At 43.7% G+C, this 18,526-nt stretch overlaps 1 protein-coding gene across 2 annotated transcripts in view; it reads right to left on the bottom strand.

Moving 5' to 3' along the window:
- Nucleotides 1-10,255: 10,255 nt before the first annotated feature.
- RBM20 (RNA binding motif protein 20) overlaps nt 10,256-18,526 on the bottom strand; it is a 103,115-nt gene continuing 94,844 nt past the window's right edge. For both annotated transcript variants that reach the window (XM_056350908.1, XM_056350907.1), the window contains exons 11-14: nt 17,748-18,417; nt 15,192-15,311; nt 14,352-14,473; nt 10,256-10,383 (exon numbers count right to left, since the gene is read on the bottom strand). In XM_056350908.1, coding sequence (XP_056206883.1) covers nt 10,273-10,383; nt 14,352-14,473; nt 15,192-15,311; nt 17,748-18,417 — 1,023 coding nt within the window. In that variant the 3' untranslated portion in view covers nt 10,256-10,272. The remainder of the gene's footprint in view (nt 10,384-14,351; nt 14,474-15,191; nt 15,312-17,747; nt 18,418-18,526) is intronic.

The following is an 18,526-nucleotide window of genomic DNA, read 5'->3' on the forward strand; positions in this document are numbered from 1 at the left end:
TGAGCCACGGAGTCAGCACTTCGGGGCCGAGTTCCCACCTCTGACGCTGACTTACTGCATGACCTAAGGCGAGTCACTTAGCTGCTTTCCTTCGTTTCCTGACTCTGCTAAATGCTAGGGATAATAAGTAACTTTGTGTGAGTGCTATGAAGCTTTGAAATCTCTAGATGAAAAGGTGCTGTATAATTGCAAAGCATTTTTAATAATGCTAATCATTTGCTTCACTCCGCATTACCCGTCAGTCTCAGGCTGGAGTGCTGCAGCAGCCACCAGCGTGCAGTCAGCGAGCATCAGGCTTTGCTGAAGTGAAGGGTTTTCCTGAGTTTGTTTCCATTTTGACCTCACGCTGGTCCAAACAGGAACCTGAGCTCAGCCCAGGACCCGACAAAAAGCCACAGACTCAGAAGAGCGCCCGGTCCTGGCAGGCAGGACTTTTCTTGGAAAGCAGGGGCGTTTGGGGGAAGGGATTCGTGCAGACAATAGGGATCTGATTCAAGCTGAGGGGGGCTGCGTGAAAGGTGGCACGAAGCTGAAATTAGAGCAACAGTGAAGAGGAAAGGGAGGGAAGAAAGGAAGATCTCTTGGCCTGAAATGCTCCCAGTTTGGAAGCAGCTGTAACCACGTGTCCCAGGAAGTGCCTGGCTGGCACCAGCCTCCTCTGCATCCCAGAGAGGGCTTTATACTTTTAAATGCACTCTGCCAGGGGTGCAGGGCCTTCTAGGGCAGAGCTTGAGTGTGAACATTAATCCGGAGGATTACAAAGGCAGCGCTTTTGTGAAGGACTGCAGCTAGGAAGAGATGAGGTTATCTTCTTTAGTTAGGCCTGCAGAGCTGATGTTTAATCACAGTGTTATTTTTATTTGACTCACTAACACGACAGTAGCTAGTGATGCCTGCAGCTCGCTGCAGTCCAATGCCTCCTCTTCCAAACAGAGGAGACTCTGTGCAATGCTGGCAACTCCTGTGATTTTATCACAACTTTAATGCTTTGGGGAATATATCTTAAAATCCCAGCTCCTTGAAACAAGGGAATTGTAACTTTCATTTACAAACAAAGTATGTCCCTAGCCCTCAAGGTTGTGGATAAAAGATTCAAAAACATGAAACTAGTACAACCTAAATGCTCAAAATACTGAGAGGTGAATAAAGAGATCCTGAAGTTTGTGGGCTAATTATAAAAATAAGTTAGGAAAAGAAAGAGTTGGCAAACAACTTCTTCTTGGGAAATGGGGCAGGGCTTGGGCTGACTCTGGGCTTTTCGGGACTTGGGATTACCAATATGCCTTTGAACTTTGCAGCCATTCATAAATCCTTACATAACAAGAGCAGCCACAACGCACTAGAGCTCTAGAAATGCTGACATGAGGAAAACGGTGGGAAAAGATTATTTTAGCAACCTATGACAACTCAGCTTGAAGCATTAATCTTTAAAGATGGAAGACCTGGAGCCTCAACAACCCATATACCCTTAGAAAGGAGTGGCTTTTTGCTCCAGGAACTCATTTTGCACTGCAGTAAACCTCTTGTAGGAAAAGAGGAATTCAACGGCTCCACAAAATCATAGAAGGGCATTGAAAGAGGTTGAATACATGTCTTGGTTACTTGCATTTCAAGAAAATGATTCTTCATTTCAGTGGGTGGTCTTTGCTGAAAGCCGCCAGGACCAAATAAGCAGATGCAAGCTTCAAAACCCTCATAAGCACTGCTCTGCTTTATACCATCTGCATCTTCAGGCATGTTCACACAATCACAAGCAATCAAGATACCACAGCGGTGCTGGTTATCATGTATCAGCTGACCCACACTAACTCCTGGTGCACGCACTTCCCCTGCTCCTTCGGAACTAACATCCACTGGTTGCGACCACCTGCATGGTGGTTTAAGCAAACATAATTTGCTTCCCACTTTGCTTGGCTGACAAGAAGTAATTCATGAAAGTGAGTTCATGCCATTCCTTGCCATGGTGTGAACATGCCATGAGTGCAGCAAGATGGGGCAGCTCCTAGGGGGAATGCACCCAAACCGTATTTCTGACAGGTTTCTTTCACTTTGTTGTTTGTTTTTTTTTTTCTTGTTTCACTGGGCTAGCAGATCCCAGTGCTTTCTCACGCTGCTTAGGCACTGCTTGCATCTGATGCTGTTGTAAACAGGTACTTAACTTACCTTAAGGCTCAGGTAGCCCTCAATCCAACCAGACTCTCACCACTGGTTTGGGGATCAGACCCCATGGAGGAGGTTTGTGAAGAGACATGCCGATGGCTGAACAGCATCAGTAGCTCGTGAATCATCATCTGCCTTTGCAGGAAGAGAAAAGCAGAGGAGCAAGTAACACATAGCCTACAAACGTGCATTCACAGGGCCATCAGCTTGCTAGTGAGAAATACCCATGAGCATAGCCCTGCCAACTTATTTCAGACCTCTTGGGTCCATTTCATACACAGCCTGGCATCAGTCACACAAGGCACTGCCAGATCTCCGTGCACCCCTGCGGCAGCTCGGCTTCCTTCTGTGGCAATATCCAATGGCAAATCCCTACCCTGCCTCACCAAAATACCCCTTGTCCCCACCCTCACCCCCAGCCAGGCTAATCTGTGAGAGAAAAGGAAGGAGAAGGCTTCTGGGAACATTTACAGCATCCTGGCTGCATCGCTGATCTCTTGGCAGACTGATATCTAGCATATCCTGCCTGAGTTAATCTTTCCCGATTGCAATCAGATGGAAATAGGCACTGGAATAGCCCCGCCGGAGCGGTGCCGATCCCCAGAGCATCAGGACGGACCCGTGCTGCTCTTCCTGTTGGTCTCAGTGTACTTTCTTTTTATGGGCCCAAACCTGCTATAAGCGTGCCTGTTTAAGGTCTGTCTTGTTCCCAGAGACCCTGCACCTGGGGCACGGGCACCTCGGGGGATACTGATACCAGTCCCTGCGTATGTCTCAGTGCAGCCAGTGGCTCTGCAAGCTCACCACCACAGCTCGTACCCACAGACAGAGTGTCATGGGCAGGAATAGTGAACAGGGGAAATAAGGAGGTTAGAAACTCCACTTGGGCACACACCAAAACAGCATTACTTGTGACTGTAATGTTGGAGAAGTACATCTGATTGCCAGCTGCTTAATGCTAAAGTCCATGCAAGGCAGCACAAGTCTTGCTCATGCACACACACGCACGCATGCACGCTGCCCTCCAGCATGCCCACATCTCGGGAGTCGGGACCTCTACCAAGCACTAATAGCACCTCTGTGAAACTGGTTTTAACATCTCAGCAGTGATGTTAAAACAAACAGGCAAATTTTTCCTAGTTCCCCACCACAGGTGTGCAAAACACAGTGTGGCTACGCCCCCTGAGCTCAAGGTGAAAGTTTACTGCCAAGAACACGTTGCTATCTGCCAAAGATAAACCAGCTGCAATGCAAACACAGCCCCACCAGAGAAGAAACCCACAAACAAAACAGGCTTCCTGTGTCCTCTAAAGACACCAGGATGGTGTTTAAGGAAGGTGGAACTAATATGCATGTCCTCAAACAAGGCTTAGGAGTAAGGGGATCACAGCTTGTGAACAGGAACCTTCATTTCTAAAGCACTGGGAAGAAATCGGGCTGGAAAAGCTGCCTCTTCACCCAGGGCTGTGCTGCTGATACTGAAGTCTTACCTTGAGGAATTGGCCAAGACTCTGCCTGGCAATTATTTAAACATTTAATAGGCTGTATTCAGCCTGCCCTGCGTGGCTTTCTAGTTTACAAAAAGCTTTTGGACATGCCCACTCATTCAGATCTGACCCAGTTAATTAAAAATTGACGTATGCTCCTATTTCAGTTTAAGTGAAGCTACTTCAGGTAGCTGCTCCTGACAGATGGCCCTTTAACCAGAACCCTGATGTGAACTGAAAGGAGAGAGCTTACTGGCTTTAATCACCTTGGCTATCTGATTAGAAATCTCACCCTGCAGTAGGCTGATGCAATTATGTGCCGATGAGCCCTAAGAAAACCATCTTCACAGTGCGGAAGGTGGATCCTGGTGGCCCCACCACTTCCCTGCCTGCTCCCAAGCTGCAGGATGCCCAGCAGGGCCTTCCTGAGCCTCACATGGGCTGTAGAAGGGGGCAGTTAGGAAGGAAGAGATGGAAACCACCCCTGCTTCTGTCACCTCAGCATCTGGGGAGTCGTGTTTCCATGGTGCTGTGAATATATTAAGTTAGGATGAGACAAGTGTGTTTCATGGAGACTGGGGCCAGATTGCCAGTGCTGTAACACACCGTAGCTCCGCTGAAGGCAAGCAGAGGGGAGGTGTGACACGCCAGGGGTGGTGGAGGGGATTCCTGGCTACCAGGTCAGTAAGGCGAGCTTGGGCCCTGCAATGAGAAGCCTGACCCCTATGGAAATTTCTTTTGTGCAAGGGAAAAGGCTATTTTCTGTTTCACTGCTGCATTACTCGGTTCCACTAAGATGTTGTGGGGAGAATCCCTGGTCCTTGCCCAGTCCCCCTCTTCTCCACAACAGGAGAACTTTTCCTCCACAAATACATACCGCATACTCCCATGGCTTCACGTTGCAGCACTGCATGAGGCAAGCCAAGCACCTGAGGAGCGCTCAACATATTGACATAGATAAGCGGAGGCTGGTGGAGTCGGATGTAGAAAAGTAAGCAAAGGCAAACCTGTTCTCTTGGGCTGCCCTTGCTGCCACCTGCACAAACAGGGCCGAGCCCCAGGCTGCGTTGGCGCTGAAAAGCAGGCGCAGGGTGGCTGCTTCGCACAGCGCCGGCATGTGCTGCAGCCCCAGCGCCGCTTGTGTCGGGGCAGTGTGTCCACTGGCCCAGCCCCACAGCAGCCCGATCCAGAGCAGGCAGCGCCATCCCAGCTCCCCACGCACCCCTGCCCTCCCTCCTGGTCAGCTTCCCGGGGAGGGTCCTGTCTTCAGACAGCCTGGACCTGGTCCGCTCCGTGGGTCAGGCAGCACAGCTGGGCTGTGGCTGGCTGTCCAAGTGAGGTCAGTCACAGCCTTGCGCCAAAAGGCCAAGCTGGTACTTGGGTGCGGGCTGGTGTTCACTAGTGAAGTCTTTCACACCTGAGTTCCCCCTTCCAACAAGAAAATCGTGATGTTTAGAATTTTTTCTGTTACAGATTTATGATGCCTAGTTAACACTTACAAAATTGGTTTGCCCAGTTTCTAGAGTGAGACATTCAGGGCTGCAGTGAGGTGGTATCAAGGTCACATGTATGAAGGTTTCACTACATCTAGGACAGAAGAACTGAAACCATTTGTGCTTAAAATACATTATATCTGTGCCTCAGCTGCAAAACAGTTACTCAAAAGATGCTAAAGCACTGATCTCATGAACTGGGGAGTCAGAAAACCTGAGTGCCAGACTTTTTGCCCATGACCCATTGCCCTGGCCATTCGGTGGGGCTGACAGACCCATCTCCCTCCCTCAGCAGGTGGCGGGAGGCACAGCTCCTGCTCTGATGGTGCCCCATGGCCTGCCTTGCACATGGACCGGACGTCACCTTGTCTCAGTCTTTCTCCTAGTGTTTTCCGCTGAGTGAATTAATCAAAGCTGGTGGTGAAGTTTCCCCTTGGCTTTTGTCCTCATTGCATTCTTTAAATATTTAGTACAAGCATGTCTTTACGTCACCCTGACTGAGGCTGAGTATTTCCTCCCAGGAGCTCCAGTTGCTGGCGATGGAAGTGAGCCAGGGAGAAGGCTGGGGAGTGGGAAAGGTCCCTGTGGAGCTGGGAGAGCACCCCGGAGGGCAGTCTGCTGAAAAGAAGAAAAAATCAGCAAAGGCAGAGGGAGAGTGCAAGGGAAACAGGGTAAACGGGCAAACATGGGGACTTGGGTAGAGATGAGCTGGAGAAAGTGCCTGGCTGGGGCTGATTTTGTATGGTTCTTTCAGGATGAAAAGACAACCTGGATGGAGACAGAGAAAAGCCAGTGCGGACCGACAACTTGCCCATTCATTTGGAAACAGAAAAAGGGAAGTGAGGACATATCTAGAGGGACAGGAGTGGGTAATAACAATAATAATTACAGAGTGAACTGCTGAGATATGTACACTTCAACTTCAGCACCAGACGATGGCAATCACTCGCAGTCTGTACAGCAGGGGCTACCTGATAAGAATCACAACTTCTAGAAATTACATTTAAAAGGAAACATTTTGGTCTCCTGTTTCTTTCTTACCCCCAAACTATCTTTTATTTATTTTTTAGTTTTTAATAGATCCCCTGGGAAGCTAGAAGCATGTTGTTGCTGGGACAATTGCCCACCCATGTATATGCTTTATAATTCTCTTTATTAAAATCTTTCTTTTTAAGAAACACAAATTGAAATACTTTGCAATCAGTTACACAGATCAGTTAATATTGGTGACAGTTCCTACATAATTAAACAAGTACTAACAAATTCCAACTGTTTACAAGCCAAAATTTAAATTAACAAGATTATATAAGCTCAATAAATAGTACATCTGGTCCAGTTCAAGTATAATTCAACAAATCACAGCCTTAATCCTTAGAGAATAGAAAAACCCTGAATATAACAGCCTAACACTAATTTAGTGTTAAAGCCAATATGAAACTTTGTCTGATTTTATGGGGCAAATGTTTAATTCTCTTATTTTTTTACTTCAAGGAAAGTAAGTTGCAGATTGACATTAAAGACTATTTGAGATCAATACGTATTTCACAAAGATGAAAAACATAGTTCCTATTAAAAAAAGTGCAATCTTTGGTTGAGATGTGTTGAAATGATTTCTATATATTAAGGAAGCTCCTTTTTAAATATCAATAGTTGTTTGGCTAGACCTGAGCCTGTTTTGTGGTTTGTATATATATATATATAAATAAATATGTATTAATAAACAGCGTGGATTATATTTATAATGAATTATGCCAACTAAAAAAGTAGTCAAGATTTTAAATATAATAAACCAAAAGAAAGAACACATTTTTACACAAGCTGAGAAAGGTAAGTGGCTGCCTACGGTGGCCTTCCTCCTCAGCAGAATAGGTAGTAGAGAGAAGTTGGGGAGCTGAGCGCCTGCCAGCATTGCATGATGGCCTGTTGGAGGGGGAAGGAGATTATCTCTGAGTTCTTAAAGTGCATCAGGCTGAAAACTCATCATAGGGATCATTAGGACCTGGTTGAGACTTAGGATTGCTTTTAACTGCTTTCAGATGCTGAGTTTTAGGGGGAGAAAGGACCTTCTTAGAAGAGGAATTGCCTGTTTGGCCGTACCCAGGATTTTGAGGATCGCTGTTGCGTCAGGACAGAGCCCAAAGAGACGGGGTGTCCAAACCACCTCTACAAATATCTGGGTCTGATCACATCTGTGGGGCTGGGCACTGCACCTGCATCACTCACCTGAGTCATCTACCTCCAGAAGAGGAAACTACAGAGGGCAGAGATGCCGTCTGGAGCCTCCTCCTTCCTCAGCGGCAAGCAAGGGCCTGTACCCATGGCCCTGACTAGGTACCTGGAGCCAGGACGGTTCCTGGTGAGCTCAGTCAAGACTCCAGCTTTTGGAGCCCTGGATGGAGACCGAAACTTCAGCAGGCAGGGACTGAAGGATGCCAAGGCCCACTCTCTCGGGGATTTTGCATGTCTAATGCAAGTGGCCAGGGGAAAAAAAAAAAGAAAAAAAAAAAAAGAAAAAGGTTAAATAGGCAAGCTGTGAATAATGGGAGTGAACCTGGTTCAGAACCAGAGGAGGGGGAAGGTAGTTTGAATCATCTCCTGTACATCCCAGAATAAGCCCCTGGGTAAACACTCATTTTCATTATTCTGCTGCTGCCAGTCAAAATCCCATGGTTACCTACTGCTTTCCCTGCCTGCCTGTATCCACCTGTTGTCTGTTTTCAGAAAGTCTGATTTAAAGCGCTTTGGCCTGGGAAAGCCTTTGTTGTGGATGTGTACCGTGCCTATAATAAAGGCAGTGGACCTGTAGCTTCTACTGCAATACAAATAAAGAATAATAACAGTGATACTTTTCTCATTTGAGGTTACCTGGGGATAAAGTTGCTGGAGGCATATGACTTTGATATACAGTCAGCTATGTCTCACATCCAATTAAGCTTAACCACATGGTCTAACAAGCTCCCATTAGGCTGGTGAGAGCTCCAGTTTGATAGCAGGGTTAGCTTCAAAGATTTGATGCTTGCATTTGTAGTGATTTCCTTCCCTTGCACTCAGTTTGTGCTGAAGGGCATGAAGGGAACTTCATATTCAGATGATACATGACAGCTTGAGAGCTGTGCTTTTGAAGACAATTGCACAATCTTTACTGCCATTTTGGTAATCTTACAGCTTGCAATACAAGCTCTTGCCTTAACAGCCCTGTGCTCAAATTTCACTGCAACGTGAAAAACAAACAAAGAAAAACCCCAATCCTTGAAGGAAAAATACCTGGTTTGCAATATTATTTTTTTCCATATGGAAAAACAAAAAGAAAGCTGTTTTAAATGACAGATGGACCCAAGTCTTAACATACTTCAAGCCTGGACAAAGGAGGATTTAGGCTGCAATGTTTTTCATTTCCCCTTGTCTTTTGGATAGGCCACATCTGAATCCGGGATGCAAAGAATCCCTCAACTTGTGAGAAGCAGGAATTCCAAATATGAAATCTGACCCCACCTCTGGTAAAACGAGTGGAAAGCACAGGCCATGAAATGGAACAGGACTTCAGGCAACACCACCAGGCACCTCTGAGACACACTGCCTGGCTACAGGCTGCTTCAGAGAACAAGCATGGCTGCTGGCAGAAGACATAATGGAACAAATACTTTGTTGGCAATTTAGCCACTTTGCAGTATTTTGTGACATCCATGTCATTCTTAGGGATGCCTAGAACCTTCTGGGAAATGACTTCCTCTGCACAATGTCTAAACAGGACATCCAGCACCAGTAATTTTTACAGAACATACTGTGATGAATATTAGAGTCAGGCAAAGAACGGAAATATGGCTGCAAACCCCCACCTGTCTAGATTGTGCAGGGCATTTTATAAAAGCATAACTCCAGGATCAATTCTGGCAATGGTTTGCCTCTGTATTCATTTTACTACACAAAGCCCTATTGAAATGAACCAGAAACTTGTACAGTGCGTTTCAAAGGGACTTTGCAAAATACTAAGCAACAACTGTGCAGAAACAATAGCTCGTAATAATGCCAGAGCTGCTGGTGCATCCTGTGTTCTCAGTGCTGCACTCTGTGAGCCATCAGTTGCTGTATTCACCTTAAAAAATTCAGGGAAATAAAATATAAAAACAATATTAAAAGTCTGGCATCTTTCCATAAAAACCAGGAAAATTCAACATTGCCAAGCTGAGGAAAAGCAAGCTTGAAAGAGAACAAAAAGACCCCAAAAGCAAGGATCTTGAATAAAATGTCTAAAAGAGACATGGTCCAAACATGTGGCACTTTAAAAAGCCTCTCATGAGAGTTTCAAGTCAGTAGACTCAAAGTTGGCACCCTTTAGAACTATCAAAATGAAGGGTTTCAAACACAGTGGTACCTGGAAAACATCCTGATCACACCATGGAAAACGCTGGAAACCAGAGCAGGTTGGCTGTCAGCACATGCATTCAAATTGCTCTCGCTGTGCTGCGTTCAGGCTATAAGGTCCCTGGGACAGACTGTGGCTGCCTCCGTGCTCGTACAACACAGTCAGTGTACAGTCAGCACTTAACACCACAAACATTTTATCATTTCACCAAACTCTTACGATACACAGAGGTGGATGCTTATGGGGTTTATATTATGCCATCTACTGACTAGTTTTAGCACAATGGCTTTAGATGTCCTATGCAAATGCTACTTCTTACTGGGGCAGCGAGTGAAATGGCTGAAGATATTTTAAGCAACATTAAAGCCTATTTATAGTGACATCTCCTTTCCTTTCAGCGTCCACTGGAGGATGCTGAGTGCTTCTAAAATACTCCACCTGACCTGATGCATCACATCAGAATTAAAACTTTAAGAATCCCTGAGAATTCTGATTTAATCTAGGAAACCACTCCCAGCACACAGAGTGTGAGAAAGAATTGCTCCACTTCTTACAGATATGCCAGCATTGCTTCACCGTGGGAAACAGTTTCAGGCATTTTGGTTTTTAATGGCACTCTGGGCATAGATGCATGGAACATGCTCTTTATTTCCCCTCCTCTGTACAGTGCAAATTGACAGTTATATCATAGAAATTAAAAAAAAAAAAAAAAAAAAAAAAAAGGAAAGGATCAGCATTCACTCATTATAGTTCTTCCAGTTCATCTGCATCATAGTTTTTTCTTCGTGAAGTGAGGAACAATGCCAGTGTCATCCTGAGGCAGATGGCTGCCTTCTTCCTTCATTTTCAGGCTCTCTTCTGCAAGCTGGGACAGATACTTCTGCAGTCACATCAAAAACAAAGCATTGTTACCAAAACTTAAAATATTCAACATGGGATGCTTTGTGCCTTTTCAGAGCTCCCACACTATCCCAGCATCTCAGAAGGGAAGAAAGCACACAGGAGGCCCATTTTGGTGAAAATTAAAGCCAGGAAATACAGCTGCATCAGGCAAACTACCTGAATACATGGAGAACCTCAAAGGTTCAGTGATTTACACTGTGCCACATGGGGAACTGTTGACAGAACCAGAAGGACCATGACTCCCCATCAGTTTCTGTAACTAGACCTCACCTTTTCTCCTTGCAAACTCCCTACTCCCATACACCACAGGACAGGAACTAACTCCACTGAGTCAGCTGCATTATGCACGTATAAAACTGGTGTGTCAGAAAACAGATGCAGTTTTTGAGTCACATTTTAAAGCAAATATATATATATATATATTACATTTTCAGCATGTCCAGGTCAAAGATATACCTTTTGCCCAAGAACATTTGTTTTAAGGGAATAATCAAACTCAGTAATAATTAACACAATTTAGCAGTCTGGCTAGAGCATTTACGTTTATTGTGTTTCTCTAAGGTAAAGACTCTTGGTGCTTTAAGCAATCAGTGTGATTTAAAAATACAGGCATGGCCAGTGAGGCTTTCAGCCTTTTGGCAGTGCTCTTAGTTGGCAGAGCTGCGCACAAAATAGACGATGAGCTGGTATGGGTCTGAAAATGGTGGTCAGAGTAATTATTCAAGGTCAACAGACCTAAAAATGGATTGAAAGAAGCTTCTTCAGCAGCAGCTAGTGTAAAGACACACATGGGAAATTACCACATAATAACATAGAGATGTTCTTATAAATTACTTATACATATACCACATGTAAGAATAACTGACCTGCACATTATTAGGATTATAAAACTCTTTTCTACCTGATTATTCATTCTGATTTGTTTTGAAAAGACCATCTCACATCACTGGAAAATTTCACCTACTTGCAGGATTCCCCCAGATTACCGATTACTCTTTGGCATCCATGGGGAAGAAGTAAAATGAGAAACGGATGTTAAAAAATCAAGAGCTGTGTTAGGACTGGCAGGTTGTCTCATGTAAATACAAGTTTTGGATGTCAGAGGTAAATCTGAAAGGGACTCAGTAGTGGTAAAGAATGGGTATACCTGTGACAAAATGACGACTGTACCCTTGTTACTCTGAATATAGAGATTTGGCTGTGGAAATTACAAAACTCTCAGTCTTGATCCCCGGGTACAAAATTCCGTGTGGCAGAAAGCCAGAGTAAATGTTACAGTAGTATACAGAGATATAGGGTCCATAAAGGCTGGGAGAAGTGATCCATGTACCGTACTCAGTACACGAACATGTAGAACATGTTCAGAACATGAAGAAGTACACCATGAACGGTAGTAAGTCACTAAAACTTGTCGTTGGATCAGATAACCCATACATTTTTGTTTTTCCGTGATTACCCACCAAAATAAGACTGAGGTTTATCCACCACCTTTAGCTGACATTGTCAGTTATCATAAGCACCACAAACATCAGTTTTGAAGTTCACAGACCAGACATTCAAATTAATTTATAGCAAAATGACAGTCAAGGAAAAGGTATTTTTTCATTTAAATACAAGTTTTGATGAACACTGCATAAAGCCAGTGGAAAACAGGATAAAATGCTGCACTGAGCTGCCAAGGTAGTTTACACCAGATGAATCTGACAGCTTTTTGTGGTAGTGGTGGGAAGGACGGCCAAATGATGCATTTTTTGGACATGAAAAATGCAGTGGATGTGTAAATATAAATACCACCTGGGAAAGTCATTTATTAAGCTGAAGAGAATGGAAAATTACAAAAAGTCTGCAAGGTTGACAAACAATTGTGGGGTTTTTTTCCGTGACTGCTGTTCTTCAAGGGGCACCATACTCCGATGAAGCTGACTATTTTAATTCAAGACAAAATCATCATCGTAATCTAAGCAAGGCTTTTGGAATAAAACTCATAAATAACCTGTTTGGTTTTGCATTCAAATTCAAACACTGAACATATATTTTTCGATGTGGCCTCAAGGAGACAAATAGCAGATGAACTATAAAAGACTTATAGCCATAAGGGCATTTGGAACAATGTCATTGTCATGGGACAATGGTGTTTGTCATTTAGGCAAGATGACAGCCTGCAGCGGCAGTCCCATAGCTTCACATACAGTAAGAGTTAAAGTCCATAGTTCTTATGTTGGCGGATGCACTCGCTAAATTGCACCACCATAGGAGAAGACTGACATTTCTTGCAGAGTGCATAATTGCAACTAAAAGAGTTCTAGTAATACAGAACAATTATTTAAAATTTGCTGAGTTTCCACTTGAGCAGGCAGAAGTTGGATGCGATGTTTACTTCCTCCATTTAGTAAGATAAGAGGTACGGCTCACAGAACAGCCTGTTTTTATTACCGTATTTGACAGATTTAATTTTAACAGCTTTTGTGGTCTTTGTTCTCTTATCTCAAGTCAGTGTTAGAGATCTTCCACAGTGCTCATGGGAAATGTCTTAACAGGGACAAAAAGATGTTTTTTTCACACTGGCTCAGTTTTAGTTGGACCTTTTTTTTCTAAGACTAACAAAATAACTTGGAAAATGAAAAAAAACCTCTTCTTCCCATGGGACTAGTTGCCAGGGGCAGGGGCTGGAGTTGCAGTCTTTGCTTTAGCATGAGTTTCTTGGGTTTGGTGTTTGGTTTTTTTTTTTGTATGAAACAAAAACAGGCATGAAAACTGGGCACCTGTTTTTCAAGCTTACACTTGGAGGCTCCATTATTAGCAAGCATCGCAGCTCTGCAGGCACAGTCTTTTGTGTGTAATCATACAAAGGCCATACAGAGGCCTTTGTACGATTACAGCTATGTAACTTTAGCAAAGTCAAGAAGAAAAATTCTCCCAGAGAAATTATTTGACTCTGATTGTCACTAGAAAAGCCAATGCCTACTAGCTAGCTAGGGAAGGATAGCTATTACTTGAAGATAAGCGGAGCTCCAACATTTACTATGGGCAGAGGGAAGAAACGGAGAAACAAGGCACAGCTTTGCTTTGCTCTTTCATGACTAAGAGTATGCGAATGCCAACAAAAGTGTCTTCTGCAGGGTGCACACCCTGCACACAGGCAGGGATTCAAGGAGATGACAGGCAAGGCTACCTCCTCTGAGGAGTCCTCAGCACAGGGCAGTTAGTGCTCATGCTGTCACGACTGATGGTATCAACCGTGCACCTGAAAAGCGATAAAGGTACGGTCTTCTGATTGAACTGCAAGCACCCGTGGTCTCTGTGTGCTGTTATCAAGTGCTGACATGCTTATGGAATCCATAGAGGTAATTACACATTTCTGCCTACCCTTACAGGAATTATTCAATAGCGGTGTTCGGCGTGGCTGACCCGCCGTGCTGTTCTGCAGCACGGGGAGGTGGTTTCAGCGGGTGACAGGAAATGCCTCGGAGAGCCTGTGCGTCACAGAGGGACTGTGTGCTGAAACACGCTGCAGAAGTTCACACCAATGCACAACTAAGTCTGGCAACATTATTAAACGAGTGGCATGTTTAATGCTGCTGAAATTAAGAAATCATTTCTTATTTCAGCAGCAGCCCTGCTGCTGCTGAGCTCAATCCCAGTGACAGAAACACCTGGGACCCTCAAGAACAGGGAATTAAAGATGTGAATTGCATGCTGTACTGGTGATGAGGACCAAATATAGATGAGAAAATGAAGTTATCACCTGGCCTCACTTTTTTATGACCCAGAAGTTGATTTCAAGGATCAGGGAGTGAGAAATGACTGTACTACTGGAACTACTGAAAAGTTTTGCTTATCTAAATTTCACTTCATCTAAATTCTGTCCCACAGAATAAAAACTAATTTTTTGTAGCACTGTCTATGTATGCGCAAGTTGTTAGCTACCTCCAAGCATGTTTTTACCTGAAGATTTTTGTAGTGAACAGTACTTCTGCAGTGACTTGTCTTTGCTGTCTCTTCATTTGTATAGAAGAGTCCACAGAGCTTGCAATAAAACCCAGTTCTAGGCACCACAAATTCCACACCTATTGAGAAATTCTGAATTGCATTAAAATGTCAGTTGAAACCCTTCCCCTCCATAATACTTGTTTTCAAAGTAAAAAGTTGCTGTTTAGTTAAATGACATAGATATGAAGACTGAATCCTCGATTCACTTCTCTGATTTCCCTAATTTCGCAGTTTTAAATCCTGTGCATTGCAAATACACCTTCCACTTCTCTCTTAGATATTATACATATCTTAAAAAGTACCTTCTTGTGCATAATACTGACTGGAAACTTCACTGCACAAACTCAAGAGCTAGAATAGCAATTAGCAGTAAAATTATCCTTAAGTTACACAGATGCTCTTTAGGATGTACATCTTCCAGGTGTTTTACTCGTGATCAGTAAGACAAATACTTTTGCTTATAGTGAAAGTATAAGCAATACTTTTATGACAAAGACTTTTAAATTACTAAGTATTTCTCAAATATAGTCCAAGGCAACTTATTTCATCTCATCAGTGACATTAACAGCTATCTTTTGGCATTCACGTGGAATGAAATTAGCAATGATCTATAATCAAAAGCCCATTTCTTTCAATAGCTACCCCTCTGTCATGTACCCGGTTCCTTCACTCTACTCACATCTGTTCTGAAAAATAAATACAGTAGGTAGCCTTAAAGTGACATCTTGTTGTAGGCTCTAGGTATTGCAGTGGGTGGTACTGCAGGCCGAGGGTGGCCTGGGTGTCCCAACGTACCCAAGGGGATGCTGAGCTCGGTGAAGACATCCTCTTGTTCCCAGCCTGGCAGAGAGTGCCTTCTTTTAGGCTCTACCTCCGGGTATTCCAGAGATCTCATTTCCAAGTACCTAGAATTTGCTTAACAAATGAATAAATGTATTGAATGAAAACAGTTTATTAGTTTAAAGAAACGTTAGTAAACTTCTTGGGAACGTTTTCTAGGTGGATCTATATATGAAGTAAAATCTGGAAAAAACGCTTTTCCATTTAAATCAGAGGCCTGCTCAGCACAACTCCCAACAGCTGTACTACACTGTGCAGTCACTCCTGTTTCTCCCAGCAGACCATTTTTCTATTTCTAATTTCACATTCATTATGTTTTTTCTTTTCATATTTTAATCTCTAAATAGATCTATAACACTATACGTGCCTCTGGCACCAGCATGGTCCGACTGCAGCTCTGTAACCACGTATGGTACTGCATGACCAGAGACAGAGCTGGGCTAACACAGGGGCTGCTGAGAAAGGGGGTGCAGCAGGACCTGCTGCCAGCAAGTCCCCACGCTGCCTAAGGAGGTGTGCGGGCAGAGCAAACCTTCCTCTTGTAGGACCCCTGCAGCATCACTGTCATCCTCTCCCCTGGAGCCACTCTTCTCCCATCCTCAGCTCTCCAAGGGACAGTTTCTGCTTTATGGCTCTTAGCCACTTGAAGATTTTGGTTCCTGGCCAGTAGGGATGGGATGGTTGGTCCCTGCTGACCAACATTAATGTACACAGGCTGGAGATTCAAGGCGTGGAAAACAGTGAATTGATTTGCTGAGGCAGGTAAAGCCAGTGAAAGGAACAGATGCTCTCCCTTCCCAACATGTGAATTGCTTTTATTCAAAAAAGAGAAATTTGTTATCACAGGGCAACAGAGTTACAGATTAACTGGTCTGATTCCTATTCTTCAGTTCTTACATCAAAGAATTAGTTCCCTTACCCTGACAACATTTCTATTGCATTGCAAATTTCATCTATATAAGGGATATATTTTCTCATAAAACAAATACATTTTTGCCCAAACCAAACCCTTCCTGCCTTTCAAGTCTGTAGTTCAAAGATCTGCAATTTCTGGCTATGAGAATGAATTTTTCTTCATTGTTTTAAATATGCCTATTACATGATTTAAAATAAAATAATATAAAATGCTGATAGGTTGGCTTTCAGATTAACTTTAACCCCATCCCAGCTTTCCAAATCTGCAGCAGAGATGCTGGAAAACCCACAAGCTTCAGTTAGGTCTTCTTAAGAGACCCAGAGTCTTTGTAGCAATTTAAGTTGATTTCTGGGCTCCTGAGCTGGCAGCTGCCTTTGCAGAAAGCCTAGAGCCTTGCACTACAGATCCCAGATATCAAGTGCATGGCAGAAACCTGGGAAGCACAAGATCCCCTGGAGCTTCCAGGCTCCCTGCTGGCAAGTTGGAAGCTGAGATGCTGAAAACTCCAAAGTAACTATGCTCTTGGGGTATGCTCTTTTGTCAGCCGGCTGCCCGTGAAGTGGGCAGCCCAGGGGAGCCAACCTTGCCATCCCCAGTCCGAGGGAGTTTGCATGGCAGTGTTATCTCCAAATATGCAAGCCTAGCAAGCTGTCTTCAGGCCAGACAGGTAAGTATTGTGAACTGAGCAATTTGCAAATCTGTCCTGGAGGAATAAGTCAGTTCAAAATCAGATGTTAAATGTTCCAGCATTTTCTGGTGAAAAATTGCACCCATAAAAATCTTTCAGCAACTTCTGTTCACAACCCCTTCTCCACCACACGGTCTCTGGTAGCAACAAAAAAGAGCATTCCTGGCCAACATGGTCTACGTTGTTTTCTACTTCACCTCATTATACACACTCCATTCGCTCAAGTTTCATTTGAAAGTGTGACAAGGAACTGAACTCATTTTCAGACACTCAAGATCCCTTTTTTCCTGACAGCTAAAATATTAATAGGCAGCTATGATTACATTTATTGGCATTATCTCACAGCATGTCCTATCAGTTATATTAAAGGCAGCATGCGGTAGATAACAGGAGATGATAAGGCAAGTCCTGACAAAAGGCATGTATTTGCATGAACAGGGGCTGAGAAATAACAATCTGCAGATAATTTCCATGTTACTAATACTTCAGTACAGTGTGTAAGAATACCCACCTTGTCCAGGAGCCAGCCAGACATTACAGATACTTTTCTGTTGACCTTCAGAGACTGTCGCTCATTTCATTGACAATTCGAAATAAATTTAGCAGGGCACTGAAAGACTTCATCGAAACTCATGTGAACCTCGACACGACAATTATAGCAGCTTATGCCTTTCAGAAAGCTTGCAAGCTGCTTATCATATTTCCTTTACACTATTCAGCTAAGAGGCTCTAATGGTTTAGCTTGGCGAAAGGCACTGGGGTTCTTTTACTGAGCCGCTCCAAGGACAAGTCTTGATACTATTAGCAACATTTACTCTTGTTAGCGATAAATTTCAGTCTACTGTCAGAGAAAACATGCAAGGCTCCCTGTGGGCTGAAAAGAAAAAAAAACCAAAACAGTAGTTACCCTTGGCCTCTGGACTCTCTTGGCTTCCAGGTCTTGTTTCTTCACTAGTGTTTTTAACAAGCATTTCCATAACTTCTCTGCTCTCAGCTCCTTGTGATCCCATCTGTTTGTAATCATCTATAAATGTGTCAGGGAGCTGGAGAGTCTCTTCTTTCAGATGAACAGAAGGTATATGGTGATCTTCGAGCTCTAAACGAGTGTCGGAGCTCTTATCAATTTTTCCTTCCTTCTGCTGGGGATCAGACTCCTTAGCAGATTGGTCTTCTTGCAATTCCTCTGGCTTCTGCTCAGGGTCCAGATTTAGGCTTGATGCTTCAGTTACAGCATCATCATTATCATCATCCTCATCATCATCCCGACAGCCGCTAGAAGCTACACTGCCCTTTGCTGATCTGAAGTTTGTTTCTAAAGCTTTATGGGCAAATTTGTCTTCACTCCTGGTTAAGCAGCTGTGATCATTTTTCAGTTCTAACATGTTTGACATACAGAGACACATTTCTGAAGCAGTTTTATTTTTTTGATCAACTGGTACTATTTCTTCAAGCTCAGTTATATCAGGCTCCATGATTAAATCATCTTCTCCCACTTCATCTACTGTTACTAATTCCTCCATGTTAGCAGGATACCAGGTCTCACCCTCTACCTCACTTCCACTCTCCCAGTCTCGATCCTGTCACAAAGATGTAAAACATTTGAGACATCAGTGATTATAGATCATACTGTTAAAAGTAGGCTTTGAACATCAGTAACTGGGAAGAACTTCCATCTGGCTGTGCCTA

Source organism: Falco biarmicus, chromosome 9, assembly GCF_023638135.1.
Source record: "Falco biarmicus isolate bFalBia1 chromosome 9, bFalBia1.pri, whole genome shotgun sequence".
Lineage (NCBI taxonomy): Eukaryota > Metazoa > Chordata > Aves > Falconiformes > Falconidae > Falco > Falco biarmicus.